The 27,285-nt window shown below is 52.3% G+C and overlaps 8 protein-coding genes across 8 annotated transcripts; 7 read left to right on the forward strand and 1 right to left on the reverse strand.

Moving 5' to 3' along the window:
* Positions 1 to 4,372: 4,372 nt before the first annotated feature.
* Positions 4,373 to 10,164, forward strand: HER10_EVM0012016 (uncharacterized protein; the record flags this gene model as incomplete). Its single annotated transcript, XM_035481421.1, has 8 exons — positions 4,373 to 5,317; positions 5,378 to 5,486; positions 7,709 to 8,256; positions 8,309 to 8,433; positions 8,497 to 8,645; positions 8,698 to 8,909; positions 8,961 to 9,138; positions 9,198 to 10,164. The coding sequence occupies 8 exons, from the start codon at positions 4,373 to 4,375 to the stop codon at positions 9,770 to 9,772; spliced, it is 2,841 nt and encodes a 946-aa protein (XP_035335418.1). The 3' UTR covers positions 9,773 to 10,164.
* A 260-nt stretch (positions 10,165 to 10,424) lies between these two features.
* HER10_EVM0012324 (uncharacterized protein) lies at positions 10,425 to 12,160 on the forward strand (the record flags this gene model as incomplete). Its single annotated transcript, XM_035481721.1, has 3 exons — positions 10,425 to 10,602; positions 10,662 to 11,365; positions 11,423 to 12,160. The coding sequence occupies 3 exons, from the start codon at positions 10,425 to 10,427 to the stop codon at positions 12,062 to 12,064; spliced, it is 1,524 nt and encodes a 507-aa protein (XP_035335442.1). The 3' UTR covers positions 12,065 to 12,160.
* Positions 12,161 to 12,282: 122 nt separating this feature from the next.
* On the reverse strand, positions 12,283 to 13,336 carry HER10_EVM0005086 (protein tyrosine phosphatase-like protein; the record flags this gene model as incomplete). Its single annotated transcript, XM_035474711.1, has 4 exons — positions 12,992 to 13,336; positions 12,664 to 12,877; positions 12,435 to 12,574; positions 12,283 to 12,356 (listed from the first exon to the last, which is right to left on the reverse strand). The coding sequence occupies exons 1-4, from the start codon at positions 13,206 to 13,208 to the stop codon at positions 12,283 to 12,285; spliced, it is 645 nt and encodes a 214-aa protein (XP_035334921.1). The 5' UTR covers positions 13,209 to 13,336.
* Positions 13,337 to 14,233: 897 nt separating this feature from the next.
* Positions 14,234 to 16,044, forward strand: HER10_EVM0003006 (dihydrolipoyllysine-residue succinyltransferase). The gene is made up of 2 exons (XM_035472696.1): positions 14,234 to 15,451; positions 15,515 to 16,044. The coding sequence occupies exons 1-2, from the start codon at positions 14,339 to 14,341 to the stop codon at positions 15,809 to 15,811; spliced, it is 1,410 nt and encodes a 469-aa protein (XP_035334765.1). The 5' UTR covers positions 14,234 to 14,338; the 3' UTR covers positions 15,812 to 16,044.
* Positions 16,045 to 16,802: 758 nt separating this feature from the next.
* HER10_EVM0003238 (oxoglutarate dehydrogenase) lies at positions 16,803 to 20,048 on the forward strand (the record flags this gene model as incomplete). Its single annotated transcript, XM_035472922.1, has 3 exons — positions 16,803 to 17,036; positions 17,100 to 19,476; positions 19,531 to 20,048. The coding sequence occupies 3 exons, from the start codon at positions 16,803 to 16,805 to the stop codon at positions 20,046 to 20,048; spliced, it is 3,129 nt and encodes a 1,042-aa protein (XP_035334788.1).
* Positions 20,049 to 20,578: 530 nt separating this feature from the next.
* On the forward strand, positions 20,579 to 23,651 carry HER10_EVM0003804 (flavin containing amine oxidoreductase). Its single transcript, XM_035473468.1, has 5 exons — positions 20,579 to 21,249; positions 21,321 to 21,554; positions 21,629 to 21,811; positions 21,867 to 21,962; positions 22,043 to 23,651. The coding sequence occupies exons 1-5, from the start codon at positions 20,771 to 20,773 to the stop codon at positions 23,595 to 23,597; spliced, it is 2,547 nt and encodes an 848-aa protein (XP_035334832.1). The 5' UTR covers positions 20,579 to 20,770; the 3' UTR covers positions 23,598 to 23,651.
* A 480-nt stretch (positions 23,652 to 24,131) lies between these two features.
* HER10_EVM0001352 (uncharacterized protein) lies at positions 24,132 to 25,142 on the forward strand (the record flags this gene model as incomplete). Its single annotated transcript, XM_035471102.1, has 2 exons — positions 24,132 to 24,717; positions 24,787 to 25,142. 2 exons carry the CDS (start codon positions 24,132 to 24,134, stop codon positions 25,140 to 25,142), a joined length of 942 nt encoding a protein of 313 aa, XP_035334631.1.
* A 963-nt stretch (positions 25,143 to 26,105) lies between these two features.
* Positions 26,106 to 26,924, forward strand: HER10_EVM0002682 (uncharacterized protein; the record flags this gene model as incomplete). Its single annotated transcript, XM_035472384.1, has 3 exons — positions 26,106 to 26,322; positions 26,380 to 26,744; positions 26,811 to 26,924. 3 exons carry the CDS (start codon positions 26,106 to 26,108, stop codon positions 26,922 to 26,924), a joined length of 696 nt encoding a protein of 231 aa, XP_035334733.1.
* Between the last annotated feature and the right edge of the window lie 361 nt (positions 26,925 to 27,285).

A 27,285-nucleotide genomic window follows, 5' to 3' on the forward strand; every position in this document is an offset into this window, starting at 1 on the left:
TCGGACCCTTGCTCGGCCAGGATGGTGGCCCCTTTGGTTCCCGTTACGCCAGGGCGGTTATGTGGGTGTTGTGGTCCCTTGCTTCCGTACCACACTACAAACAAAAGAGTGCCTGGCGATGAAACCCCGGGCGGCTATCCTGACTCGGGAGCCCTGGTGTTATTGCAATAACTCTTGCGACGAAGAGGCATAGCTTGCTGTGTGAGGTTGGTTTGGCAGCACGAGCCGATGTAAGACCCTTTTAGACCTCTGCTCTGCCGGATTGCAAAACGTGGTTGTCAAGACCCTTTTAGACCTCTGCTCTGCCGGATTGCAAAACGTGGTTGTCGTCATTGCACGTTTCCCGGCAAACCCTAACCGTTCTGAACTTTTTGATATGTCACCCCCTTCTCGACTGGAGTTGAGTCCGAGGTTTCTTAACCCATGAATCGTCAACAACAGAAGCACAAGATTTCTTCTGCGTCGACTCGGTTACCCACTCCCAAAATGACTTCGGTCCCTGAGCCTGGGCTACCCTGGACGAGTTTCTAAATAGAAATCTTGTCAGCTCGAAAGTTGGAATATCTGGGAACGGGTTAACCCCCGCAACCCCCGCCTTCAGGGTCCTACACACCACAATGGGAATCGTATCATTTCCTACTTGAGCCGGCAGGGCACCCCTCCATCTGCAGACTTTCCCAATTGAACTCCGAGCTCCCCTGCGCAAGTGCCGTCCGTCTCCAACCGGGTCTCCAAGGCACGCGACACTAAAGAATTTTGACTGCAAGCTTGGCTTTTAGCGCCGTTCGGGCGGCGGACCCGAATACTTGAAAGTAGCGTGATATTCCGGTGAGAGTTGATGACTTGAGAATGCGACCTTCCCTACTGGACAGCATTGAAGCCAAGTTTTCTACATCTCCTTCTTTTTGACTTCGATAATCTCGGTGAGCCGGCTCGGAATCAAGGCAGCACCAGTGTTCCCTGTTTTGTTGTGTCCCGGTCAGCATGACTGATCTCTTGCGTCTCCACAAATGTGCACGACATTCTTCGTTTCCACATGATTAAGGCTGTGTATTGTGCACTAGGAGGTCCCGATGTGGAGATGTCCCTGGAGGTCAAGGGACGAAAGGGGGGCCTACGGGGAAAACGTCCACTTACACAGCTCTCCTCTTCTTCTCGTATGGTAAACTTGGCATAGAAGCGCTGGAGATTCGGTAGATGCTTTTTCGAGGTGGATCACAACAGCTTCTGCTCCCTCCTTTGTTTTGACGCGCTCCAACGCGCCAGGATCGTCTGGTCTCACATTCAACATCCATTTACACTGCTTATCTTGTAATCTGAAGCACCGAGAGCCTCGGACCGACGGACTCAACAAAGAGTGTTGGATGTTGAGTCGAGTCGCGCATCCCTTACTCACGACGTGCATTTGACTATCGTTCATGAAGCACAAGGGCGGCTATTGATAAGCCTTCCTTGATTATGTGGACTTCTGTAGGTACTAGATAACTTGGGGTGTTCGAGAAACTGAGTAGTACGCCGGGAAGCATGGGCATGTAAGGTTTCGAATTCGTCGTGTCACAATCTCAAGTACGGCTTCAGACTCAGAAGGAAGGCATCCAGAGTATGACTGTATGAAAGTTACACCCCTGTATGGTCTGCTTTTGTTCGCGAAGGTAGATGTACATGCGGACGACTCGAGATGCGGATGTCTTGGTGGTGATGGAACACTCTGTAATGAGTCTGAGTAGACTGATAGTCGGCTTGTCCATGCTGGCAGCAGTAGTTTCATGCACCTGAGAGTTCATCGTGAAAACCCCGTAACAGATGGCGTGACCCCAATACAGCACCGATCACAGCAGGATACTGATGGCTCTAATATCACAATCTTCAACTCTTCATGGCGTCTGGAGTCTACAGCCGAAATTCACTTTATCGTGCTACCTGCAAAACATAAGGCGGGACTTTCCACCCTAGGTACTCAGGTATTACTTACCATTTCTGACTTGAACGACCTTACTTCATGCATTCAATCATACGGTGCATCCGATCGATAGCGCCATCTAACCTCACAGATTTGGGGTTGTAGCAACCCTAGGTATTCATATTTGACAGCTTGAAGAAACGGCGTTTGCCTGCTTCGTGTTACGCCAGCAAGCGACGGCAACCCGCAGGATAGCGAGGATCACGCAGCTCTGTTTGCAATCGCCCTGGCCAGTGCATCTTCAACCGGAATGACGTCTCGTGTGGCACTGAAACCAGCGAAAGGTCTCATCAGCAATGTGCCGTGTCATTGTTATTCTTCTCTCTTGACAACCTATGAGGTCGTATTGATCACACGCTAATTATTGGGTGCCTCTCACTACAACCACCCAAGGCTTGGATGAATAAACGTCTGAAGTCACGCGAAGCTGGCCAAGTTGCTCAGGTCTGCATACTCGTCCTGCAGAAAAGACGTTGTAAGCTGCAGCTCAGCTACCCCAGCTGGATACACTGCAAGGTCGACACCGGAATGGATCATCTATGGGCATATGTAGCGATGCGGGGGATCTGTAGGGGCATGGGCATATGTCACTGTATGTTCGCCAGGCTCCAGATTTTCCCGGATCATCTGCGTGTTAATGATCGCCTCGCTAAATCCATTAGTTTTACATGAGCGAGAAATCAGTCCCTTTGTCCCATTCAAAGTGAGACTGTAAGAAAGATGGCATCGGTAGGCGACTGGCAGGTTAGTATGAACCCTGAGTTCCTTGAGCTGTGATAACAGATGAGATATGATGCCAGAAAATTCCTTGTCACTCGGCAAGGCATTGGAGGTTTCTAAAACCTCCCTTTCTTTGGCGTTCCATCTCTCGATCAGTTTTAGTCATGAACCCATAGCTTGGCCTTCTACTTCGCCTGCCGGAACCAACAGGTACCTGACATGAGGCAGGTAAGGATAAGACGTTTGCCGAGATGCAGAAAAGCTACGATATTGGGACTTTCAAGCAACAAACATCACATCATTTCTGATTGAAATTGAGCTCAACTTGTCGTGAGTTCCGGGGACTCGGTCCTTTCCAAAATGGTAGGTACCGGTATGAATGCAAGCAAACACTCAAATACAGTGCGTGCATTCAACCAGACTCTTGGATCGCAAAAGATCGTAGAGAAAGTTGAGTGAGTGACCCATGACGCGATTTGATCACACGACCACCAAGGGATCTTAATTCACAGACGGTCTACTCTCGTTCAGAAACCGATAACTTTACACCCATGTGCTGTTTGGCCGCGAAAGTTCTGGTGTAGATACCTCTGACGGTACGTATCTAAGTAGGCAGCCAGATGCACGTGGTTGATTCGGACTTGGGAGAAATATGTAAATCTCATACTGCGTAACACGCCAATCAGCCCCGCTTTACCAAAAGAAACATTGGAAAAAGGGTCAAAGGTCCCCGGCTTGCACTCATATACGCCATCATGAGCCCATAACGATTCGGCGGACGTCAAGGCAGACACATGAACGAGCGTACCTTAGGTACCTTGGGTAGCTTCATGCAGTTGAAGCTGCCAGGTGCCTGATGGGAGGCAACCGTGGGGGTGAATGCCTGCCCTGCACGCTACCTAGGTACCTATCTTAGCAAGGGACTTTGGCCTCCGGGCGGCTGTGAGTGGCTGAGAAGGTTAAGCGAACCGGCAGTCCCACTGTAACGTCCTTGCGTTGGTCCGTGCCCAGCTGTCGGCAGTGACGTGCGTTTAGGCTCGATCAAAGTTCCCCCTCGACGCGGTTGACGGCCCATGCTGAACCATCTTTTGACTGTCTTTGGAATTCATCAATCGAGAATCTAGAAGAACTCCGGAATATCTGACGACTACCTTACACCTGAGATATGGCATCTTGGGTCATATATATGCCTCAGATCCAACAAATGCACCTCGACTCCCACCAGAACTTTCGAACCATCCATCATAGGTTACTCCGTCGAGGTTGAAGACGCCACCATGGCTGCAACGGCGCTCTTTGGCCGGCTTTGACTCACCGGCATCTGGGGCTGAGTAGTCCTAGATCCCCAAAGTCAGCACATACGGACAGTACCTTTACCTTTGCAGATAGATCGGATCAGCCACTAGGACAACGCCGAGGCCAATCTCATGCCCCATGGGCCGCGAACCAATATGCCTCGAGTCCTATCATATGCGCCGTTGGCGAGTCTGATGCAGCTTATGTGGCATAAGCTGTCAGGCTTCAGGCTTCAGCATCAAAGCAACAAGGCTGCCAGTTGAAAAGGGATTGATCCTCTTGATTCAATTCATCTCTCATCTCGCCATCTCGCCATCTTCGCTTTCCCTACTCGGTTCAGATCCTCAGCCTGAGATCTTCCACCATTTCCTTCCACGGCATAAACAAATCGCCAAGATGCATCTCAGCGACATTCGCGACGCGTTTGACAAGGAGAACCTTTCCGAAAAGGCATGGCAACTGCGGTGCAAGCTTCTTCCCCACAAAGAAGAAGTCGGGCGCCCCATTTCAGATATCGAGGGGAGTCTCTCCGACGACGACCCAAAGAAGCAGCAGTCGCCTAAAAACCCCACCTTCGGCGTCGATGCCACCGTCAAGACCTACTATGAGGGCAAGAACAGCTGCAACGGCATCTACGACTGGGTCGACTTTCCTCCCAAGCAGATGAGCAAGAAGGCCGCAGAGAGCCAAGATCGGCCCGCCATCAAAGTCTACAAGATCAAGGACATCGAGAAGCCAGTCATGGCAGGTCGATACTCGTTGGCCTATCACCAAATCTCTATCCAGAACCCGACCCTCGTCGCCGCTCTGGAGCCCATTTTCAAGAAGGAAGATGTTCACCTCGATCCTAGCGATACTGCTACCTTTGAGGCTCCGTTCCGACCTCTCTTTTTTTGCTACGATGAGATACTAGACCTGTACAAGACGACGGACGATAGCGCGCTCAAGGGGTACCTGCAGCTCCTAGTACGGACTCTGGATGACATGCTCGGCGAGACGCGCGAGAAGAAGCGCAAGCTTCAGGCCAGCGGTCTTATCAACTTCAAAATGGCCTGGACGTACTTCCCGCGAAACTCCGTCGTGTACAGCAGCGCTCAGAACACGGAGCTGTTGTGCAAAGTAGAAGATACATCGTACGAGAGGACGGATCAGGGCGTCTTCCTAAACATCAAGTGCAAAATTCTAACATTCAATGGGGAGAGCTTCGTGTGGTCCGACCAAGAGCTCCAGATCCCCAAGTTCGCGGGAAACCGGCCGATACTAGAGCTCACTCACTATCCTCTGCAGTTTCATTTGAACAAAGAAGAACTACTGCAGAGAACTCTAACGAGGGGCAAGAAGGTCTTGGATCTTCAGGGGCTGACATACTGTACCTACAACGGCATTGCCATGAGCCCGAAGAGCAAGCACAATGTGGAGGGCAGAATCCTCATTGATGTTGTCGGGTTCAACAAGTACGAACGGACTCAGGGCAAAAGAGAAAACGACGACGCCGAAACGCGACGGAATCGTGTGACTAAGAAGCGCATTATCTACGATGATCACGGCGAGCCCGAATTTGAATCGGAAGGGAAGGAAGCGAAGAAATCAGAGGTCAAAAACGGGAGACATCTTGGGGAGAAGACGCAGTTGAAGAACAAAGAAGAGATGCTTGCCCGTCCGGACGACCTCGTCTTTATGTCTCCACTGATTGAGGGGTTCGCCTTAAAGAACAAACTTTGGCGTAAGTTGCTCAACTCGAGATTCCTAATTCAATTTATTGACATCTACAGTCGGTTTCTACGTGGAGGATATCGAGCCCATCGTCTGGAATGCCCAAGCCTACGATCACCTCGTCTACGATGAACAGCAAAAGGACCTGGTGCTATCCTTCGTTGAGAATCACGGCCACGCGAACAAGAGCGCAATGGAAGATGTTATCGTTGGCAAAGGCCAAGGCCTCATCATTCTCCTCAGCGGCCCACCGGGAACTGGCAAGACACTCACAGCCGAAGCCGTCGCAGACAGGACTCAGCGCCCGTTATTCTACCTGCAAGCCGAGGACCTTGGCATCAACCCATCGACGCTAGGCGAGAAGATCAAGCGGGTATTCGAGATGGCAACCGAGTGGAACGCTGTGATTCTACTCGATGAGGCAGACGTATTCATGGCGGAGCGGAACCCCAACGACATTGCGCGCAACGAACTTGTGTCGATCTTCCTACGCGAGCTAGAGTACTTCCGGGGGATCATCTTCTTGACTACGAACCTGTACAACACCATCGATACGGCGTTCCGGAGTAGAGTGAGCTTGCACTTGTTGTTCAAGGCGCTGAGCCCTGATGCAAGAGAGCTTATCTGGCGGAAGTTTCTTGGAAGGTTGCCTCAGCAAGAGCTATGTGAGGAAGGAAAAGGCCCAATGAAGCTGCTCTCGGACGAGGATATCAAGGAGCTTGGGCATTGGCAGCTCAACGGTCGGGAGATTAAGACGGCTGTCAAGATGGTTTCCAAGTGGTGCGATCATAAGAACTATGAGATGAGTCTGGCTAGGCTGGAGAATGGCATTCGGGTGACGAGCCCCCACGCTTCGAAGCAAAAGGAGTCGGATGGGGACGATGATTTGTATGTTTAATCACGGGTTGAACGGGAATGAACTGGATATATGGGCGATTGATTTCACATACCGCAGCACACAGCTTACAGCTTTCCTTTCCTGTCGACTTGAACAATTGGTGCTCCCGTCCTCCATGGACGCTTCCGGATCTGGGGTTCTGGGTCCATAGGTGCACCTTCCCTCAATTAGCGTGCAAAGTACCCGGCGCCGGCCCCACAATCCACTAAATCAACTTCGTCTCATGAACAACGTCCCACGGATACGTCTCCCTTTCACCCCAACAACACCACCAGATCAATCCGACCCATTTCCCCGAATATCTCATTCGTGGCACAGATATCTTGGAAGAGCCTTTCAGCTTTTTCAGGAAAGATGACAGACATGGACGTCGATTCAACACCCAATCGACGAACCAACACCCGCACCTTGGCGAGCCCACCAGCTGGGGGCACTTCGACGCCAACGACAGCATCCAGACGCTTCCGTTCGGCTTCTCAAGCCGAGGCTGCTCGCACATCCAATGCGTGCCAGATTTGCCGGGACAAGAAGGTCAAGTGCTCCGGCCAGCGCCCGTGCAAGTATTGTGCCAAGCGGGGTTTGGATTGTGTGTTTTCCGCTTCGGAGAAGAGGAAGCTGTATTCCGTCTCGTACGTTCTGCCCTTGGTCCCCCGACGGTGCTGACGGTCGACATCAAAGACGGTTCGAAGTAGCTAAGAATAATTTTACATGATACAGACAGATTAGGGAGCTCGAGAATAAAGTCGCCTATTATGAGCGACGAAGAGAAGAGAGGTCGGCTCCCGAGGCCGCTTCTTCGACGCCCCCGGCTATAGCACCAGCACCGGCGTCGTCATCAGTGCAGCTGCACGATGTCGAAGATTCTTCGAATGAGATCACGGTAATGCATATGTACGACCATCTAGATGGTACCATTCCATGCCAATCTCCCGCTACACTGGGCCAGCCTAGGCCGATAATGTCTCAGTCAACATCATCTCCCACACTTGAGAGGACGAGAACTTCCGAGGCCCAGCCTCACACCACATCATCACCTGCTCGCGCAGGTAGAGGTAAGTGCAGATTTTTATACCGTCTATCAGGCGACCTCCCGGGCCTCGGATACTAATCCCGGCGAATAGCAATCGCACCCGAGTCCGCCCTCTCCTCAAGCGAGACTTTCGGGTCCGAGATCAAGACCCTCCTCGTTTCCCGCTCCAATCCTGGCTCTACCGCGAGTCCGCAGTCCACCGTCAATGCCGCGACTCCGCTTCCGCATATCGACAGATGCGCGCTAGAGATCGCGATCGGACGTCAGTGGCCGCCGGAAGAGGAGGCCCACGCGATGCTCGAGATCGTCATCTTCAACGTTGGTATTTCGCAGCAGCTTTTCGACGTACGTGCCTTTTCGGACAACTTATCCGTCTTGTATCACGAGTCCAGTGCCGATGTGCGGTTGACAGAGACTTGGATTGTGGAAGCACTGCTTGTCTTTGCGGTTGGGAGGCTACTGCAGGGACGGGATGATGAGGACGGAGAGCTTCCGGGGACGATGTACTTCAGGGAAGCAGTGAAGAGGACGCCTTTACTGAGTGACCTGCGGAAGCATGGGACTATTGGGGTGGAAATCATGGCTTTGACCGCGTTATACTTGCAAATTTCAGATCGGAAAGATGATGCATATCTGCATGTAAGTTGAGTCCCAATTAGAGCCGGGGAGTTGCAGCTGCTGACGCGTATAGTCTAATACTGCCTTACGGCTGGCCATCAGCCATGGTCTACATCGGTCCAGCAGCTCTCAGAATCCACGCCGCTCGGAGAATGTCCATCGGAACAGGTTATGGTGGTCTATCTACATGCAGGAAAGGTACATCCCATTGTGAAGCCATACACCGGCGTCAAGCTCCCATGCAACTAACTCTCTACCTAGGAGGTTGTGCGCCGCAGGCGGATTCCCCATGTCCATTGAAGACTACGCGATAACGACAAAGTCCCCGTACGAGGTGTTGGGATTCCCATCCGCCACAGCATTGGACGTCAATGTTCAAGCGGCGAGGATTACCGGAAAGATAACCGCCAGTCTGTTGCATCGCATCCCGCATGTGCTGGAATGGGACTGACTCCATGATAGCAATCTACTCACAAAGAGACGAGCCTGAGACAACTTTCATCAATAATGTTCAAGATATTCTGCACTCCTTGTACGAAGTGGAAAAGAACATGCCATCCGAGTACTCGATGGAAATCAAGCCCTCTGGGCTGACCGTTGCAGGACGGCCCTTCATGGAAGCCGCCACCACAGTATCAAGAACTAGCTCCAGCTTACATGTCTCGGTCTACTCGGTACTCGAAGGTCACTGCCTATAGACAGAAGACGTTGACTAACGCATGTAGGCTGTAATACATACCGTTCGGCCAATCCTACTGTACATGGCTCGAAATAGTCGCGATCCAGATCGCGAAGACCACAGCGGTGTCAGGCCTGCACTTGTACGACTTGCAGAGATTTGTGTCGAGACGGCAAGCAAGATCCTCGTCATCCTGCAAGAACTTCGGAAGAGTGAGATACTCGGTGAGTCTGGCTTTCCGTTTTCGATATGCTTCTTTTCGTTGACAGTGTTTGGTGCATAGCAAAGAACGCATTTCTCGACCTAGACGCAACATTCTCCGTGGGATATGTGTTTGTCCTCGTTCAAGCCATCAATCCTGGTAAAGGGCTTGGGCACAAAGGTATCGACGGATCAAGGGCCATTCTCAGGTACCTTGCCGCCCTGGGTAATCGACCTGCAGCCAGACGCTTGGCAGAACTCGACCAGATGTGTTCGCATCTCGCCCTGCCTGTCTATCAATCTGGCATTCAGCCCCTCGAAGAGTCACTCATGGACCTCATGGCGCAGCCCTTTTCATTCTCGACTAGTCGCAGACACAGTTATGCGGGCCCAGAAGGACCATCAACAAGCGAAGGTTCGGCAATAGCGAACATCCAGGGGCTATCAAGCGTCCAGGATAGCACTGATTCAACGTCGGAAGTCCAGGACATGGATGGCCAGCACGACTTTGGCTTCAGTGGCGCTGACTTGGCGAGTATACCTCTGGAGGGCGAGAACAGCCTGTACTGGGTCTACCACACCCCCGGATTCTCGTTTACTGGAGTCGAACAGACGGATTGGGAAGCTTTAGAGAACCAGATTCCGTGGCAGCAATGATAGCTGGATCCTTCGGCCTCTAATGAAATCTAGTCCACCGCAAAGGGCCCGGTACCCGGAACCGACATTTTAAACGTATCCCGGTGACTTGTCAATGTGGAAGGAGGCTGTTCTAACGCGGACACGTCTAGCTCAACGCCATCATTCCGAGCCCGAAGAACCTGACATGTAGCAGTGCTCGGGTGTAGTTCCCGAGGGCAAGTGGACCCGCGGTCTATGCCCCGGGCTCCTTGCACACGATACAGCCAGCCGATAGTAGAGGACGCTGGCTTCGTATCCCGAGCGACTCGCTGAACTGCACCTCTCCAGATTGCCGGTTTGCGGAGAGTCTGGGGCAAACCCCGCAATCCTCTGAGCTCCACGATGAATCAAGCGCTTCCCCAGATAATCACCCCGGAATTGGGAGCACTAGAGAGCGAGGAGGCAGGCATCTGGGCTACTTAAGTTCCTCCTGGCTGTCGACTTATTTCTCCGTTCCCCAGACCTGAGACTTCTGACAGGACACTATCTTGTCGGGCTTCCACTCTCCATTCTACTGGGCCAAAGAATCGACACAGTCGCCGCCGACTACTTGGCCGTGCCACCTTACCGAAAGATAATTTTCGAGTTTCATCAACATTGATTTGACAGTTGGCGACTGGAGCACGACGAGATGGCGAACAAGAAAGACGATCCACAAGTCGTTATGGCTGAAGAGCTCGAGATGACCAAGACGCAAGACGAGGAGCATGTAGCATTTGAACAAATTAGCCCCGAGGAAGAGGCTGCTCTCGTTCGAAAGCTTGACCGAGTCCTGATGCCCTTGATGGCTTTTGTCTACTTCTTTCAGTGTGAGTATCTCTCGATCCACATTATCACAAGCCTTCGGACTGACCATACTCCCCGACAGATCTCGATAAGCAGTCCATCAACTACGCCTCAGTCTTTGGTCTCCGCAAAGACCTCAGCCTTTCAGGCCAAGACTTCTCCTGGATTATTTCCCTTTTCTACTTTGGACAGCTTTGCTCCGAGTATCCCGCCGCCTACCTCATGGGCCGTCTCCCTATAACGCTCTTCGTCGGTGTTACAATTATCGCCTGGGGTGCCGTCGAGATGACCCTCGGCGCCACGCATAACTTCTCGGGCCTTGCGGCGGCTCGCTTCTTTCTCGGCTTTGCCGAGGGCGCTGTCTCCCCGGCCTTCATCATCATCACATCAAACTGGTATCGCCGTCGCGAGCACCCAATTCGCGTAGCGACGTGGGTGTCCATGTCCGGTGTTTCGCAGATTCTCGGCGCGCTGATGATGTACGGCATCGGCGGGGCCGCGAAAATGGCGCTGGAGAAGTGGAGGGTGATGTTTCTTGTCAGCGGCGGGTTGACGGCGGCCTGTGGTGTTGCCTTTTGCTTGCTCATGCCGAGGGATACGACTACAGCGTGGTTCCTGAACGAGAGGGAGAGGGAGATCGCGACGCGGAGGCTGGCCCTTGATCGTGGGACCAGAGACCGCGCGGAGTTTAATACGAAACAGATGTATGAGGCGTTGAGGCAGCCCACGACGTGGTTGTATTTCATGATGGCGCTTTGCATCACATTGACAACTCCTATTCTCAAGGTAAGTGCTTTTCCTCATCCTTTTCCCAGTAAAAACACCTAACATTTGCTTGAACAGTTCTCCTCTCTTGTTATCAACGGCTTCGGCTATTCCCCCTTCACTACAATGCTCGTCGGCCTCCCCGGTGGCGCAATCAGCTTCGTAACAATCTGGGCCAGCGCCCTCATCCCGCGATCCTTCCCAGGCACGCGAGTTTACACCTCCATCGGTCTCTCGCTCGTCCCGCTCCTCGGATCCGCCATGCTCCTCGCGCTGCCGCTTCACGGCGCAGAGTGGGGCATCGTGGCAAGCACCTGGCTCGCTGCTTGCTGCAGCTCTCTCCTAAGCTCCACGGCGTCAATGATGGCGTCCAATGTCAAGGGGAATACCAAGAAGAGTGTGGTTAGCGCTGGGTTCTTTATCGTGTACTGCGTCGGGTGTATTGTCTCCCCGCAGGCCTGGACGGAGGGGGATGCGCCGCGGTATACCAAGGGGTGTATACTCAGTATTGCGAGCTGGGTGGGGTTAATTATCACGTATGCCGTGTATGGGGTTGTTTTGAAGAGAGAGAATGCGAGGAGGGACCGGCTTGCCGCGGAGGGAAGATATGAGTACGATGTTGGTGGCCATGACGGAGGCGCGGAGGCGGTGCAGATGGGTGTTGCGGTTGATTCTGACTTGACGGATGTGCAGGACAAGGCGTTCCGTTATAACTTGTAGAACTGAGCGCGAGATGTGCGTCTCTTTCCGAGAGTTGATGGAAGATGGCTGGAGCTTTGTATACATTCTGTTTGGATTCACGCTCGGGGTAGAACCAGATTCTAAGGTAGTTGCAAGCTCATCTCGTTTACGTCCATTCATTACCAGTACCTGCCCTCTCAGAGCGCATCTACCTTGATGGAAGTCCATCACCTCTATGAAGCCAGAGCCTTGCTGGGCTACTGTGTCTTCTTCGTCTTTGCGAGTGTCTTCTTGCGCTGCTTGATCATGTAAGTGTACATGGTGTAAGATCCTAGACCCAGACGCATGTATTAGCATCAAGGAAGCACGTCGTGGGAACCCCCAATGATGGGGTGGGGGTAGGGCTTACCGGGGATATACAACAGCAAGCAAAAGTAGAACAGAGGCGGGATTAACGCGCTGATGCGCGAAGCGGGTTCAATGGCGAGGTAGAGCAGCCAGAATTCCGAGGCGATGCCGATGGGGTATAGGGGGTAGAACATGGTGTATCTTTTTCATCATTAGTCTAAACATGCCCGCGTTTGCCCCTGCGTTACTAAAAGACACGGGAAGGCAGGGAGAGAGTGTATGAAACGTACCGCACCCAGACGAGCGCATCAGACGCCTTGCCGTGGAGGTTCAGAGCCAGGTAGGCGTAGCGAATGGAATCGGCCGTCGCCCATGAGAGCAGGAGGGTTAGGTAGGCTGTGGAGGAGGCTGTGGTGGCGGGGAAGCTGTGGCAGACCATCCAGACTATGATTGTGCGGGCGACTACTTGGAGGGCTGTTGTGCCTACGGGGGATTTGACGAGGCCTGAGGGGGTGAGTTAGTTTTGTCTTTGAGAGTGTGATATCTCATAATCTTATAGCCCAAGTTTTTGGCGGAGTAGTTTGGGAGGATTGTGAAGGGAGGTGGGGTGTTACGTACCTACGGCTGAGTGAATCACTTCAATGAGGGTGAGTGTCTGCACCCATCGCGCACGAGGTTCTGCTGCAGCATAGACGGTGAGTTTACCATGGGAAGTGGCGGTGGAGATGACGGTGAAGAGGATTGATGCCCATAGTGCGGCGGAGAGGGTGTTGTAGAGGGTTAGGTATGCGACTCTTGGGCTGCTGCCGCTTGTTTGTAAGTCTTTGGCAGCCATTGTGCTGGTTGGAGGGGTACGATATCGCACGAGTCACGTAGCGGTTGTGAATAGCCTCAGTTTTCACTTTCTGGGTGCATGTGAAGGATGGAGCTCGGGCCATCAATTGACTTTTTTTTTTTTTTTTCCTTCGTTGCGACGTGGTCTGCAGATTGAGAGACCCCTGTCTGGCAGAGGTGTGCTGACTAAGGTAAAGTTGCTACCTGCCTGTGCTGGCGCAGAAATCATCCACCGCGAGAAACCACAGGGGAAAAGGCAGAAAGGAGCTGTCGGAGGAGAAGAAGCCGTCTGGCCGGGTAAGCCGCAAGGGATGAGTAAGAAGAAGCCGAAACCCCCTGCAAGGCGGCGTGGGCGGTACGTATCCCTTTGGTGCCGTCTTTCGGCTGTCAACTGCGGGTGATGAATTGGCCAATGATGCGGCGGTTTTTGGCAAGCTACGGATCCACTCGGGCAGCTCGTCCCGGGATGCGCATGCGGAGCCTTTCCGATTTCTTCCCAGGTGGTTACCGGGGGCCACCGAACGCGCCGCTGCTTTTGCAGAATCGACTTAAAGCTTTGGTACAGATAAAACATATTTGGGGAGATGATGGAGAGCAAGGTAGCAAAGAAATATCACAAAATCTAGCTTAGGATTATTGACTGACAGTTATTGATTTCTTGAGGTACGCTATCGCGAAAGATCGAGTGGCTGGTTAGGTGACTTCTGAGGAGGGAACCAAGCCCGCAGACCCCAGGTACCACAGTGGTCGCACGGCACTGAGATGCCATCAACATATGTGTAGGAAACTTGCAGTGCCGTACTTGACGAGCAATAGAATCAAATTGAATGAATGTTCAAGTGAGTCTCGCAAGCTCCTTCATGACTGATTACCTTTGTCAAGAAAGTAGCACTAGGTATCTAAGGTATTTGGTACCAGCTCTGCCTGTAATCCTAAAGCGGCAGGTGATTCTGTCACAGCGCCTAGCAAAGCTCCAACGTCAAATTTACACTACGATTTTCCCAGTCCCTTTTCTCTGACCGGGGTCAAAGACTCATTCAACACCACCAGAATCACTCAAACCTCTCGTCGAGGATCGCCGGGCGCTCAACCACCACGCTCTTCCCCTCTCCTCTATCTACAATCGCCAAGATGATGCGCTCCCAGCTTCATGCTGTCGGCCGCCTGGCCAAGCCCTCCGCGGCCTCTCCTAGACTCGCATCCGCAGCTCGCACTCAGATCACCAGCGCAGCATCAAAACCGACAGCTACAACGACGAGATCCCTCACGACCGCGACGCGCACCACCTCGAGACCGATCGTCCACGCCTACGCCGCCCTCTCCTCCTCCCAATACCGCTCCTTCAGCACCACCCGCATCCAGCATGGCGAGGTCATCATCACCGTCCCGCAAATGGCCGAGTCCATCACCGAAGGCACCATCGCCTCCATTGGCAAGCAGGTCGGCGACCGCGTCGAGGCCGACGAAGAGGTCGCCAGCATCGAGACAGACAAGATCGACGTCGCCGTGAACGCTCCCGAGGAGGGCACCATTGTCGAGCTCTTCGTCGCCGAGGGCGACACTGTCGAAGTCGGACAGAAACTCGCGCGCATGGAGACGGGCGGCGCACCCGCCGAGAAGAAGGAGGAGTCTCAACCGGAGAAGAAGGAAGAGCCCAAGTCCGAAAGCAAATCCGAGCCCGCTGCCGCGCCGGCTCAGGAGCAGGAGAATGAGCCCGAGGCGCCCAAGAAGGAGGAGAGCAAGCCCGCACCGGCACCACCCAAACCCGCTGCTCCCCAACAACAACAGCAACAACAGAAGCCTGCGTCCGAGGTCCCCTTCGGCGCGACGGGCTCCTTCTCCCGCGGCGAGCGCGTCGAGAAGTTGCCGCGCATGCGCAAGACCATTGCCACGAAGCTCAAGCAGTCGCAAAACATGACGGCCTCGCTGACGTGCATCGAGGAAGTCGACATGACCAACCTGATGGCCTGGCGCGCCAAGAACAAGGAGGCCGTCATGAAGCGCTACGGCGTCAAGCTCGGCTACATGGGCGCATTCACCAAGGCGACGTGTCTTGCCGCGGAGCGTGTGCCCCAGATCAACGCCGCCATGGATACCGAGAAGGAGCTTATCACGTACAGGGATTACGTTGATATCAGCATCGCCGTGTCTGCGCCCAAGGGTCTCGTTACGCCTGTGCTGCGTAACGTGGAGAGTTTGGATATCGTTGGTATTGAGCGTGGTGTCGCTGAGCTGGCCGACAAGGTAAGTCCCACACAATGATTGTGCTCTGGAGAAGTACAGGCTTTCTAACAGCAAACTTTACAGGCCCGCAAGAGCAAGCTCGCCATGCCCGATCTCGAGGGCGGCAACTTCTCCATCAGCAACCCCGGCATCTTTGGCTCCATGTTCGGAACCCCCGTCATCAACTACCCCCAGGCCGCCATCTTCAACATGAACGGCATCAAGGAGCGCGTCGTCGTCGTCGACGGCAAGCTCGAGATCCGCCCCATGATGTACATCACCGTCACCTACGACCACCGCCTCATTGAGCAGCGCGAGGCCGAGGCCTTCCTTGGCGCCGTCAAGGGTTACATCGAGGACCCCTCCAGCCTTCTTCTCTAAACATGGAATAAGGTCTCTGTTTGTTTTGCGTTGAGGAGAGACAGTTCGTGGGTGAAGGGGCATAGACTGCGCACGGCTACGGTTTCTTGTAGCATCGTGCCGAATTGTATTTTACTTTGTAAATCGGTGGAGTGGGATTGGATTGACAGCATTGCCGTGCGGGCACTGGGGGCGTACGATTGCTGCATCTTAGAAACCTTAGATGGGGGGCTCGGTCATAGATAATCCGGAGAATCCAGCGTCCAGCATATTGCCCTTTCTTCATTGCAACTACTTTCTAACTCTAATCACTCTTGGCTCACGGAGACCTGATGGAACTTGGGCTTTTGATACCAGGCATCTAACAAGGTAGCAGCATTAAGGGTGATAATGGAGTCAGTGTTTGACCACAGTTGCCATTATGTCATGCAGTGGCTTCTGGAATACTGCGATTCAAACGCCATTCTCTTTTCAGCATGATTCAATTGGCATGACAGAGATATGTTGTCGTCGTTGTTAGTTGTCCGGGTGTAGAAGCCGGAGGAGGCTGACGTTGGTGTCACGGTGGATCCACGCAAGAGTCTCGGCTTCGATATCCGAGGGCAACTTTCGACATCCTCCAAGCCAACAGCAAGTAAAGCGCTTACCTGCGAGGAGCATCGCCTCGATTTTGGCTCGGGATCGAAGCCAAATGTCTTCAGTACATCCGAGTTGCCGACAATTTGCCCGATTAGCCTACTCGGTTGACTTTCAACTCGAACGACGGCATGGAGATCGGTGCACCATCGGTATGGGGTTTGTCACGGATCTTCCCCGCGTGTAAGTCGCGTCGAACTTGTGGATATGTATACTTTACATCTAAACTTCAGTCTTCGTCAATCATCGAAAGAGCGAGCATCGAGAACGGAGACATGTCACATTCCTCTCAACTCGATTCTCCTGTCAATCGTCAAGGTTCCAGATTCTACCAAACTGAAAGCTAATACCCATCGTCAGTTAAACAACCGACACGATGATTCGACCCGCCTGCTCAATCTGTAAAGGCCATACAAAACGAAACCTCTTGCACGCGAAGACCTCGTTTTTACCTTCTTCGAGCTTCCGCAGCATCTCGTCCCCTCTCAGCGGACTCGGAGGGTCAAGAAATGGCCGAACGTTCACGTCTACCAGATCATGTAGACTCGAGCCCTCGAGAGGTAGATCCTATGCTACGGCAGCAGAAGCAGAGGAACCAAGGGTTCTGCCGGTAAGATCTTGTCCAACAGTTCCTCGGTTATGCCCTCGGGACTAACGATCTGCCGCCACCCAGAATCCCATAGACTCGTTCCTTCAGGGAGGAACAGCGAACTACGTCGACGAAATGTATCTTTCCTGGAAAAAGGACCCTGAAAACGTCCATATATCATGGCATACATATTTTCACAATATGGAAGATCCCTCGGTACATTCGACGGAGGCCTTTCAGCCACCGCCCGGCATAATCTCGCCCAGGCACACACCGGCTATCAAATCGTCTCTCGGTGCGGATTCGAGTCACGTTGTCGACGCTCTGAAGACCCAGAATATCGTTCGAGCGTTCCAGCGACATGGTCATTCAGCCGCAAAGATCAGTCCCCTTGGCGAAGTTGGCAATGCGACAGTCAAGCCGCACGACGATATTCCGAGCACAACAAACTTGAGCAAGTACGGCTTCACCACCGCAGACTTGGACCGCGAAATCGTCCTAGGTCCAGAGCTTCTCCCCCATCTCGCAAAAGATCACAAGACGATGAAACTCCGCGACATCATCGCCACTTGCGAGAGGATTTACTGCGGCTCCATCGGGGTCGAATACCACCACGTCTCCGACCCCGCCAAGCGCCAATGGCTCCGAGAGCGCATCGAATCGTACCACACTTCGCCCCCCTCTGCCGAAAAGAAGAAGCAGATTCTCGACAGCTTGATCTGGGTGACGTCACTTGAGCGCTTCCTTGCGGCAAAGTTCCCCAACGAGAAGCGATTCGGCCTAGATGGCGCAGAGGGGCTGGCTCCCGGCTTAGCCGCGCTCATCGACCGCTGCGCAGAGGCGCATGGCGTACAGGATATCGTTATGGGAAGCTGCCACCGCGGGAGAATGAACCTCATGAGCACAGTGTATGGAAAAGACTACGAGACGCTTTTCAGGCAGTTTGCGGGCACGGAGGCGTTTGACACCGCAAAGGGCCAGACTGGGGATGTCAAATACCACTTTGGCATGGAGGGCGAGAGGGCGACTTCTGGCGGGCAGACGGTCGGCATCTCCATGTTGCCGAACCCGTCCCACTTGGAGGCCGTTGATCCGGTCGCCCAGGGTAAGGCTAAGGCTGTACAACATCTGAAGGATGATGTTGATCAGTCCAAGGTGATGTTCTTGGCTCTCCACGGCGACGCCGCCTTTTCTGGTCAAGGTCCCGTGTACGAGACGCTGAACCTCTCGGCTCTGAAGGGCTATGAAGTCGGCGGCACAGTCCGGATCATTGTCAATAATCAGATCGGATTTACCACCGACTCCCCAGACTCCAGGTCAACGCCATACTGCACCGACTTGGCCAAGTACATCGAGGCGCCGATCTTCCACGTCAACGCCGACGACCCGGAAGCTGTTGTGTTCATCAGCAAGCTGGCTGCGGACTGGAGGGCTCAGTTCCGTTCGGATATCGTCGTTGATGTCGTCTGCTACCGGCGGTTCGGACACAATGAGATTGACCAGGCTAGTTTCACGCAGCCTGAGATGTATAAGAAAATCGCCGAACAGAGGTCGTTGATGGACCTATACATTGAGAGGTTGATCAGTGAGGGCGGATTGTCTGCTAAAATGGCAGAGCAGCAGAAGACTTGGGTCTGGGAGCAGCTGGAGGAAAAGCTGGCGAGAAGCAAGCAGCCAGCTAATCGATCTCTGGATGCTACTTCGGAGCCTACTTCAGCCGCTGGCACTACTGCGTCTGCGAATGCAGTCAATGAAGCCGCGCTTTCTACAATTACCAACACAATCACCAGCGTTCCAGAAGGCTTCAACCTCCACCGTAACCTCCAACGTATCCTCGTCGCCAAGAAGCAGGCCTTTGACGAAGGCACAGTCGACTGGTCTACAGCCGAAGCCCTCGCCTTTGGAACACTCCTCCAAGACGGCAAGTCCGTTCGCCTCAGTGGCCAAGATGTCGAGCGAGGCACCTTCTCCCAGCGTCACTCCGTCCTGCACGATCAAGTCACCCACGAAGAGTACACCCCCCTGAACAATCTAGACACTCCAGGAGCAGGCACATACAGCGCAATCAACTCCCCTCTCAGCGAGTTCGGCGTCCTGGGCTTCGATTACGGGTACTCTCTTGCTGCGCGAGACTCGTTGGTCATGTGGGAGGCGCAGTTTGGCGACTTTGTGAATAACGCGCAGGTTATTGTCGATCAGTTCATCTCTTCGGGGGAGGCGAAATGGATGCTTGAGTCAGGGCTTGTCATGTCCTTGCCACACGGGTATGACGGTCAGGGGCCGGAGCATTCTTCTGCTAGGCTGGGTAGGTTTCTTGAGTTGGGGAGCGAGGATGGGCGGGCTTGGCCCGAGGATTTGGAGAGAACGAGGAGGGAGGGGAATGTCAGGATTGTGTGTATGACGACGCCGGCGAATTTGTTCCATGCGTTGAGGAGGCAGGTCTACTCTCCTGAGAAGAAACGTAAGTACATGTTCACGTGAGAATTGACTTGGAATTGTCTGCTAACACTCTCAGCTCTGATCATCTTCTTTTCCAAGTCTCTTCTCCGACATCCTATCGCCAGGTCTTCCGTTTCTGACCTCACGGGCTCATCGATCTTCCAGCCCGTCCTCGAGGACCCGGAACACGGACGGGGTAACATACTCCCCCGTGAAGAGATTGACCGCATCATTCTCTGTAGCGGTCAAGTCTACGCAGCACTGCACAAATATCGTGAAGCAAAGGGCATCAAGAACGTTGCCATCACACGTATCGAAGAACTCCACCCATTCCCCTGGGCTCAAGCCAAGGAGAGCCTAGAATCGTACCCCAACACGCAGAAGATTGTGTGGTGCCAGGAGGAGCCGTACAACGGAGGTGCGTGGCAGTACATGCGGGACAGGCTTGAGACTGTGATTGAGAATTCGGGTGTGCTTGGGGGTAAGAAGATCGTTTACGCTGGGCGGGGGACTGGGGCTGCTACTGCTACTGGTTCCAAAAAGGTTCACCAAGCTGAGGAGGCCAAGTTGCTTCAGGATGCTTTCGAAGGCTAGGTTCGAGACAGAAAGATGTACTGGTAAACATGGGGAAACTGCGTTCGGTTCTCGAATTATTCCTCGTCGGTGCGGGAAGTGGTCTCGACTCGGCGGTTGGCGGGCGGAAACTAAGACATCATGCCAGCGGCCCGACCCCTGAGTACTATTGATAAGGATGGTTCCAATGATTGCCGTTCCCCATCGTCCAGTTTTGCGGGGTAAAGAGTCGAAATGTCTGAATGCAGGACGAGTTCGGGTCGCAGCTGAAAGCTGGCAGCGCGGGTTAAACTGCTTTCAGTTAGGGTGCGCGCTTGCCAGTTGATTCTCAACGTCAGCTATTCAAATTTCAGCCAGCCTCTGTGGGTGATATGGACGGGTCTCGATTCAGGTAAAGGTCCATCACTGTCTCGCGTGGTCAAAATATGGGGTGATAGGTTCAAAGTACGAGCAGGGCATTTTCTTCCCGCAAACATAACATTGCACTAGCAGCGGCTGAGAGTGAGACCAATTGAGAAATTTGACACGATGCCAGACATCAATGAACGAAGGGAAAGTATGAGAGGAAAAAGTACGAGATTTGGCCGCCGACAGTAATGAAGTTCTTGTTATTGAAAATTGTATAAATGTCCATAGGCCCCGCGCCGAATGTTACTCTCTGCAACTCAACCACCAACGACTAAAGCAACTCCTTCTTTTCCATCTGATAGTCAGTCCACGTAGTTCTGATCAGTAGAGAAAATATGGCGCCTCCAGAATCCCCTGATACGACTCCAAAAGTCTGCTATAAATATATCTGGGCCGAATTTGTCGCCCAGTGGAAGCTCGAGAACGACCTTGAAGCATCAAAGAACGGCTATGCTGATCTTGTAGACACAGATAGTTTGAAGCCGGAAGCCGAGACCGTCTCCGGATTGGCCGAGACCCTCAAACCGGTCACCGGTGGCGGCGTCATCCCCCAGAAGCCGGGACACTTCAACGTCGGTATCGTCGGCGCCGGCACGGCTGGACTATTTACAGCGTTGGCCATTGACTGGATCAACGACACCATCGCAAAAGAGAAGGGACCTGAGCACCTTAAAATTACCTACGAAATTTTGGAGGCTTCAGATGAAGAACGATTCGGCGGCAGGCTCTATACCCACCGCTTCAGCAAGGATGGCGTGCACGATTACTACGATGTCGGAGCCATGCGTTTCCCTAGGAACGCGGTCATGGACAGGTATGTTGCGCATTTTTTGTCGAGGGAGAGCAGTTCCGGTATAAAATAAACTCAACTAACACAAAGTTTAGAACCTTCAGCCTCTTCAAGATGCTGGACATCAAGGAGGGTAAATTGGGCGACCGCACGCATGTCGACGATCCTCCACGACTGATCAAGTATTACCTGAATGATGACAAGAATGTTTGTCCAACGCTATTCAATAACGTCCGAAAGGTCGGCAATCCATACCCGGAGGGTTCAACAGAGAAAGATCCTTTTGCACTCAATGTGGGCATTGCGAAAAACAAGCAAATTCCAGAGCAGTAAGTCACCAGACGTTATGGACTCGGTATAGACTTGACCAACATCGCTAACTCTGCTTTTCCCTTCTACTAAGTCTCTTGCAAACGAGCCCAAGCGAGCTTTTTGAGAAGGCAATCGGTAGATTCATTGTATACATCAAGAAGTACCTCGATGCCTACATTGACAAGAAGACCCATATGCCTCGTGCAGCTGAGAAGAAGCTCTGGAAAATCCTGATGAAGTGTGATAAGATGAGTGTCCGCCAGTACTTACGCACGTGAGTAACTCTCGATTCTCCGTTTAGTTGGTGCGCAATACTGACTTTTCAAAAGGGAGGGAAAGGTTCCCGGCTTTCCCGACGGCCCCGACGTTCCCGACGGCCCAGGCTTGAGCTACAACACCATTCAGTGGTTGGAGACTGCTACCTAGTAAGTACTCCTCCATTTGGTATCTTAAAGCTGCCAAAAGCTGCCATAACTAGATGAATAACTAATTGCATCTTTCCTAGCGGCACTGGCTGGTACGATCAGAGTCTGACGGAGGCCGTTCTGGAGAGTATCGACTTTTACACCACCGAAGATGCCAAAGAGGTCAACAATAATTGGTTTTGCATCGACGGCGGCGCTCAGAAGATTGCGGAAGAGATGCGCAAGAAGATGAAGGACCAATCGGCCATCAAGTTCAATACTCAGGTCGTGGGTATGGATGCTAACCTGCAACTGAACGAGCGAGTGACTAAGTCCATGACTGTGATGCTCCGGGACAGTATCACTGGTGAATCTCTGCCTTCGAAGGACTACTTCACAGTGTTCAGTTCGGCAACGTTGGCATCGATGAACCGAATGGATCTTTCCAAGGCTGGTCTGCTCTGGGATACCAAGCAAGCCATTCGCTGCTTGGGCTACGGAGCTTCTTGCAAGGTTGGCATCAAGTTCAAGACCCCCTGGTGGCAGAAGGAGCCGTACAACATTGACCAAGGCGGCCTTGCCCGTACGGACTTGGCTCCTCAGGTCTGCGTCTACCCTTCCTATAACATCAACAAGGACGTCGATCCAAGGGACGAGCCCGCAGTTCTTCTCGTCTCCTACACCTGGGGACAGACAGCCCAGCGCCTGGCTAGTCTCATCGCATCGAAGCCGCGCGGCAAGTCCAACGCGGACATACTCAAGGAAGAGGCTGAGCTGAAGCAAGTCATGCTCCGAGATCTCGCTTTCCTTCACACTGAAGACCATAACAACAAGGAGAAACTCGATGACACTTTGAAGATGCTCAATGAGCAGTATATGGAACACCACTCTTACGACTGGTACCATGATCCCCACATGGCTGGAGCATTCGCCTACTTCGGCCCTAGCCAGTTCAGCGAGCTATACCCGGCCATCACCAAGCCTAATGCAGGTGGTCAACTGTACTTTGTCGGCGAAGCAGCTTCTGCGCACCATGCCTGGGTCGTCGGGGCGCTCGAGAGTGTTGTACGCGCACTCTACCTGATGTTTGATGCTCTGCACCAGGGCAGTAGGAACGACCCCAAGATGAAGGACACATACGAGGCATACAAATGGGCCATGGATCTTCTCGAGTTCGGTTACATCAAGGACCACACAGCCAAGGGGGGGAAGCCTGCAACCACAACTGCCCGTCCGAGTCCTCTCCCATTCTTCCCGCTGCCTGCAGAGATGCCTCGGCGCCGCAGGAATTTTGATCACCTTAACCTCAATGAGCCTGACGACTCTAGCGATAAGGGCGACTTCAAGGCAACAAGTGCTAGGTCTGCGACGACTTCCGAAAGGCCTTATGACCTTTTGGTCAGTGAGAGTGCTCGGTTCGACGCCTTTTCTCAACCTTCCGCGGGAAAGAGCGTAGAGACAGCCAGTTCCCCGACCAGAGAGGAATTCTCAGATCATCCTGCCATGAAAGGCAATGAAGAGGTGCAGCTCACGTATGGCGCCGCACTTGTTGCTCTGAGTACGGTCGAGTCGGCTATATTGACATTGGCCGAACTGAGGGGAGAGGAATTGGAAGATCAGTTACAAAAGATATCGGGCGAGACGGCATCTACCTAGTTGCTACGTTATGTAGTTGTTCTCAAATTGAATAGTTGATAATTACACAAGCCAACTTTTGAACTCTTTGACCATTCATTAAGTGCAACCAGCTGGTATGGTTGACACCGTCAGATCAGAGTAGAATCCTACACAGGCATGTTCTCTAGGTACTATTTAAAAGGTACTTCGGTACCTCATGATTTGTCTTGGGCTATGCCAAGAGACCGCGTCGCCAAGCATGAATCCTTCTGTCTTACCCCGGCGCTGAGATTGACCACTAGAATTGCCATAAAGACCAACGTACGTCATTGCTGAAATACCAAAGTCCCAATTTTGGCGATCTTTGAGGCAAGGCAGAAGATAGTAGGCGGCTTATAAGGAGTGACTGATCTTCCTGCGCCACTGAGTTTCAACTTGTTCTGCTTCCCTTCCAACTAATGGTGCGTCTTGTATGAGACTTTTGAACTTTGCCAACGATTAAGCCCTAATAACATCAATAATTACGTAGCGAGAATATTGCCCAAACTTTCAGAAGAGTTAAGAAAGCTCAACATGAAGCTTCTCATTGGCATCCTTGCGACAAGCTTGCCGTTTCTGGCAACAGCCGACAGCGCCCGAATTGGCCGTATACAAGCTCGGCAAAGCAATTCGACTAGCATCAATATCCGCGACGCAGTAGCACACCCAAATGCCACAGGGAGGTGGCCCATCAATGGCATTGATGTGACGGAGCCACTGCTGGATCCACCGACCGACGACTATGGCCCCGGAAATGGTTGGAGCATCGATATCGCCGTTGCGACCAACATTTCTGCGGACGACATCAGCACCTCAGTATCGAATCCCGCAGTCATAACTCTCGAAGGACCAGAGAATGCCTTTCAAAGCCTCAACTCAACGACGAACTACACTGAGAATTATGACATCTGTTCCTTTGCCTGGTTCGAAAACGTCTGGACCGTTAAGGAGCTGGAAAAGCTACAAGACGATGTTAACGGGACGTGCAATGGTGTTATCTCCGAGGATTGCATCAAGGAGACTAAAGAGGCCCTGGTGCGCCAGCCGTGTAGCACCTTCAGAAGCTTCGAAAAGCCTAAGAGCTGCCCTCAAGCACTTTCATCCCCTTCGTCATTTCGAAGTAAGTCACTAACTTTCGTTGTGACTAGCCGTCACAAACCTTGTAGCGGAGACTAATAAGGTCAGTCAGGGAACGTGACATTTGATCTACACAACGGAAATTCCACCAATGAAGGTTCTTCTTCTCACCTCTTCGGCATCTGGGGACCTTACTCGAATAGATCCGAAGCTGGTCTGCGTGATGCGTACGATACGGCTCTTACAAATGTCTATCCTGTGCTTCTTGCATACAACTATGAAGACGGAGAGACTCGGACGAATCACAGCGTATTTCGATGCATTCGTGCTAATAACATCGTAGACGGAAGCCGTGAGCCAGATTCGTTTGGAAGCAACAGAAGGAGCTCTGCAGGGCGGGTTTGTTGGTCAAAAGCCTCTGCAATGATTAGCATGCTTCTATCCTTATCGCTCACTATGCTCCTGTAATGTAAAGTAGCTGCACATAGAGCGGAAGTTTATCAATGCATCCAAGGGATTTACCTACTTCAATCCTTTGAATGCTGTCAGCTGGCTAATTGAAGCGCGTTCCCGAATCATTCGTGAACCTCGAATTCCAACTGGGAGACATCGAGCCACAAACTTTTTCGTTTTTGAACCAAACGCATGTCGGTGATTTGCTAAGTTGTCAACGACTGACACAAATCATGTTCATTGTATCTTCAGGAATTCGCGCGGGCATAGAACAAGCTTGACAAATAGAAGGATTATTGGCGAGACTTCGAGTTACATTGAACTATTCATTGATCTATACACCTTCATTCACCGCTTACATATATCTTATTAGCATGCACCGTCTACCGCCTTAGCCTTGATTCTGTTCCGCATATGGAAACCTCTCGTGGATACTGGGGGTAGCTTTATGCTTGAATTGAGCGTGGAGTCAATACATGCGTGAAGGTTTATTCTCCAGATCTCATACTACATCTGGTAATTTGCGTTTCGTGTCGGAAATGGAATTCCTTCACTAGGCTTTCCTCAACCTACTAAGCCTAAGGGGTGCATGCCAGCATCGCTCAAGGAGAATTCCACGTGTCTCCTGCTGTGATTCGTAACCATCTGAACTACCGGGAGTCTTTCAAGTTTATCAATGGATACACTTACGTGTCGATGAGGCGGGAGTGAGCTCGGACAGTTTCAATTCCAGTGTGTGTAAACAGGGGACGAGGGATGATGACACGGGTCATGCAATTACTAAACAAGCTCTGGCTCTCACTTTCCCTCCCATACCGGGTTGATGAGGAGAGCCGAACCCACTCCCGCACATCTCCAGTTCTCCGTCCTCGCTATCGGGAGGTGTTGTGTTGTTCATTCAAGCTCAAGGGCTGGCTACTCTTACGCTGTCAAGCCCGTTATTGAGTATGTCTCATGTTGCGACGTTGTGAAGAGATGATGACCTCTTTTTCGTCATACACCAAACTCGGGCAGGTGGAGGACAGCACTGAGGGCACGAAAACTTGGCCCAAGCAGCATCTGGCCCGTGGAAAGCTGCACCTCACGTATATTCTCCTATTGGTCTTCGTGGCTGGCGTCAGCAATTGCTTGCCACCAATTCTCATGACACGGCCCGTTTACTTTGGAGCCGAGCCACTCAGGTCAGAGGTTCGTCGTAAGTAGCTGCGAGTAACCATTTCAAAGCATGAATGTAGCTGACAGTGGGCAATAGTGAAAACGTCTACACGAGTCTTCAAGCAAGACTACGCCTACGCGATGCCACCTTCCCCCGAGGTCGATGCTGCGTGGTCTTCCCTTCTCCCGCAGAACGGCGGCTTCTTCACGCACCCGACACTTGCACCAACGGAGAGCTGCGTAGCAGTGTTCCATCAGATTCACTGCCTAGACATGCTACGCAAGGCACTTTACGAGGCACGAAATAATACAATGGAACATCGAGGGCACGAGAAAAAGAACACTGATTTCAGCAACGAAAAGATTTATGCAAGCGAGGCGGAGGAGCTCAATGCATCGCACGATATGGATCATCTCGGACACTGCTTTGACCTCCTGCGTCAAGTTATCATGTGCAGACCTGTCAGTACACTCTTCTGACTGAAATGACTTGCGTTGGTGGGTCTGGTGCTAACAATGTTTGGACAGGATCTCACGATTGAGGTTGCCAACGTCGTAGTGGACGGCGTTACGGGGTTCGACACGGAACATCAGTGTATTGACTGGTCGGAGTTGATGGACTGGATGAAAAAGAACGAGTGAATGACAGGGGGTTTGGATGTGTGTCATTACGAAGAAAAGATTGGTATTGATGCATTCACGATCTGTACCTCGGTTGCAAGGGAGAACACGCATGTATCCACGAAGATGACTACATAAAATCTACCACCTTTCCTCTTGATTGATAGACCTCAGATCTACACCATGAGCCCAAACGCTTCGAATGACGTAGGCGTGGACTTTTCTCGGACTACCAAGTACAGGGAAGAATGTCATTCCATTTAGCTCTTCAACTGCTAGCGACAAACGATAGTACACCCGAAGGGATGCTAAAATCCTTTGAACGCTAGTACCCAATCATGAGAACGACAACATGATCAGAGCTTGGCCTTTTTTTGTTGCT

The sequence above is a fragment of the Colletotrichum scovillei genome, assembly GCF_011075155.1.
Source record: "Colletotrichum scovillei strain TJNH1 chromosome Unknown Contig00004, whole genome shotgun sequence".
In the NCBI taxonomy this organism is placed as follows: domain Eukaryota; kingdom Fungi; phylum Ascomycota; class Sordariomycetes; order Glomerellales; family Glomerellaceae; genus Colletotrichum; species Colletotrichum scovillei.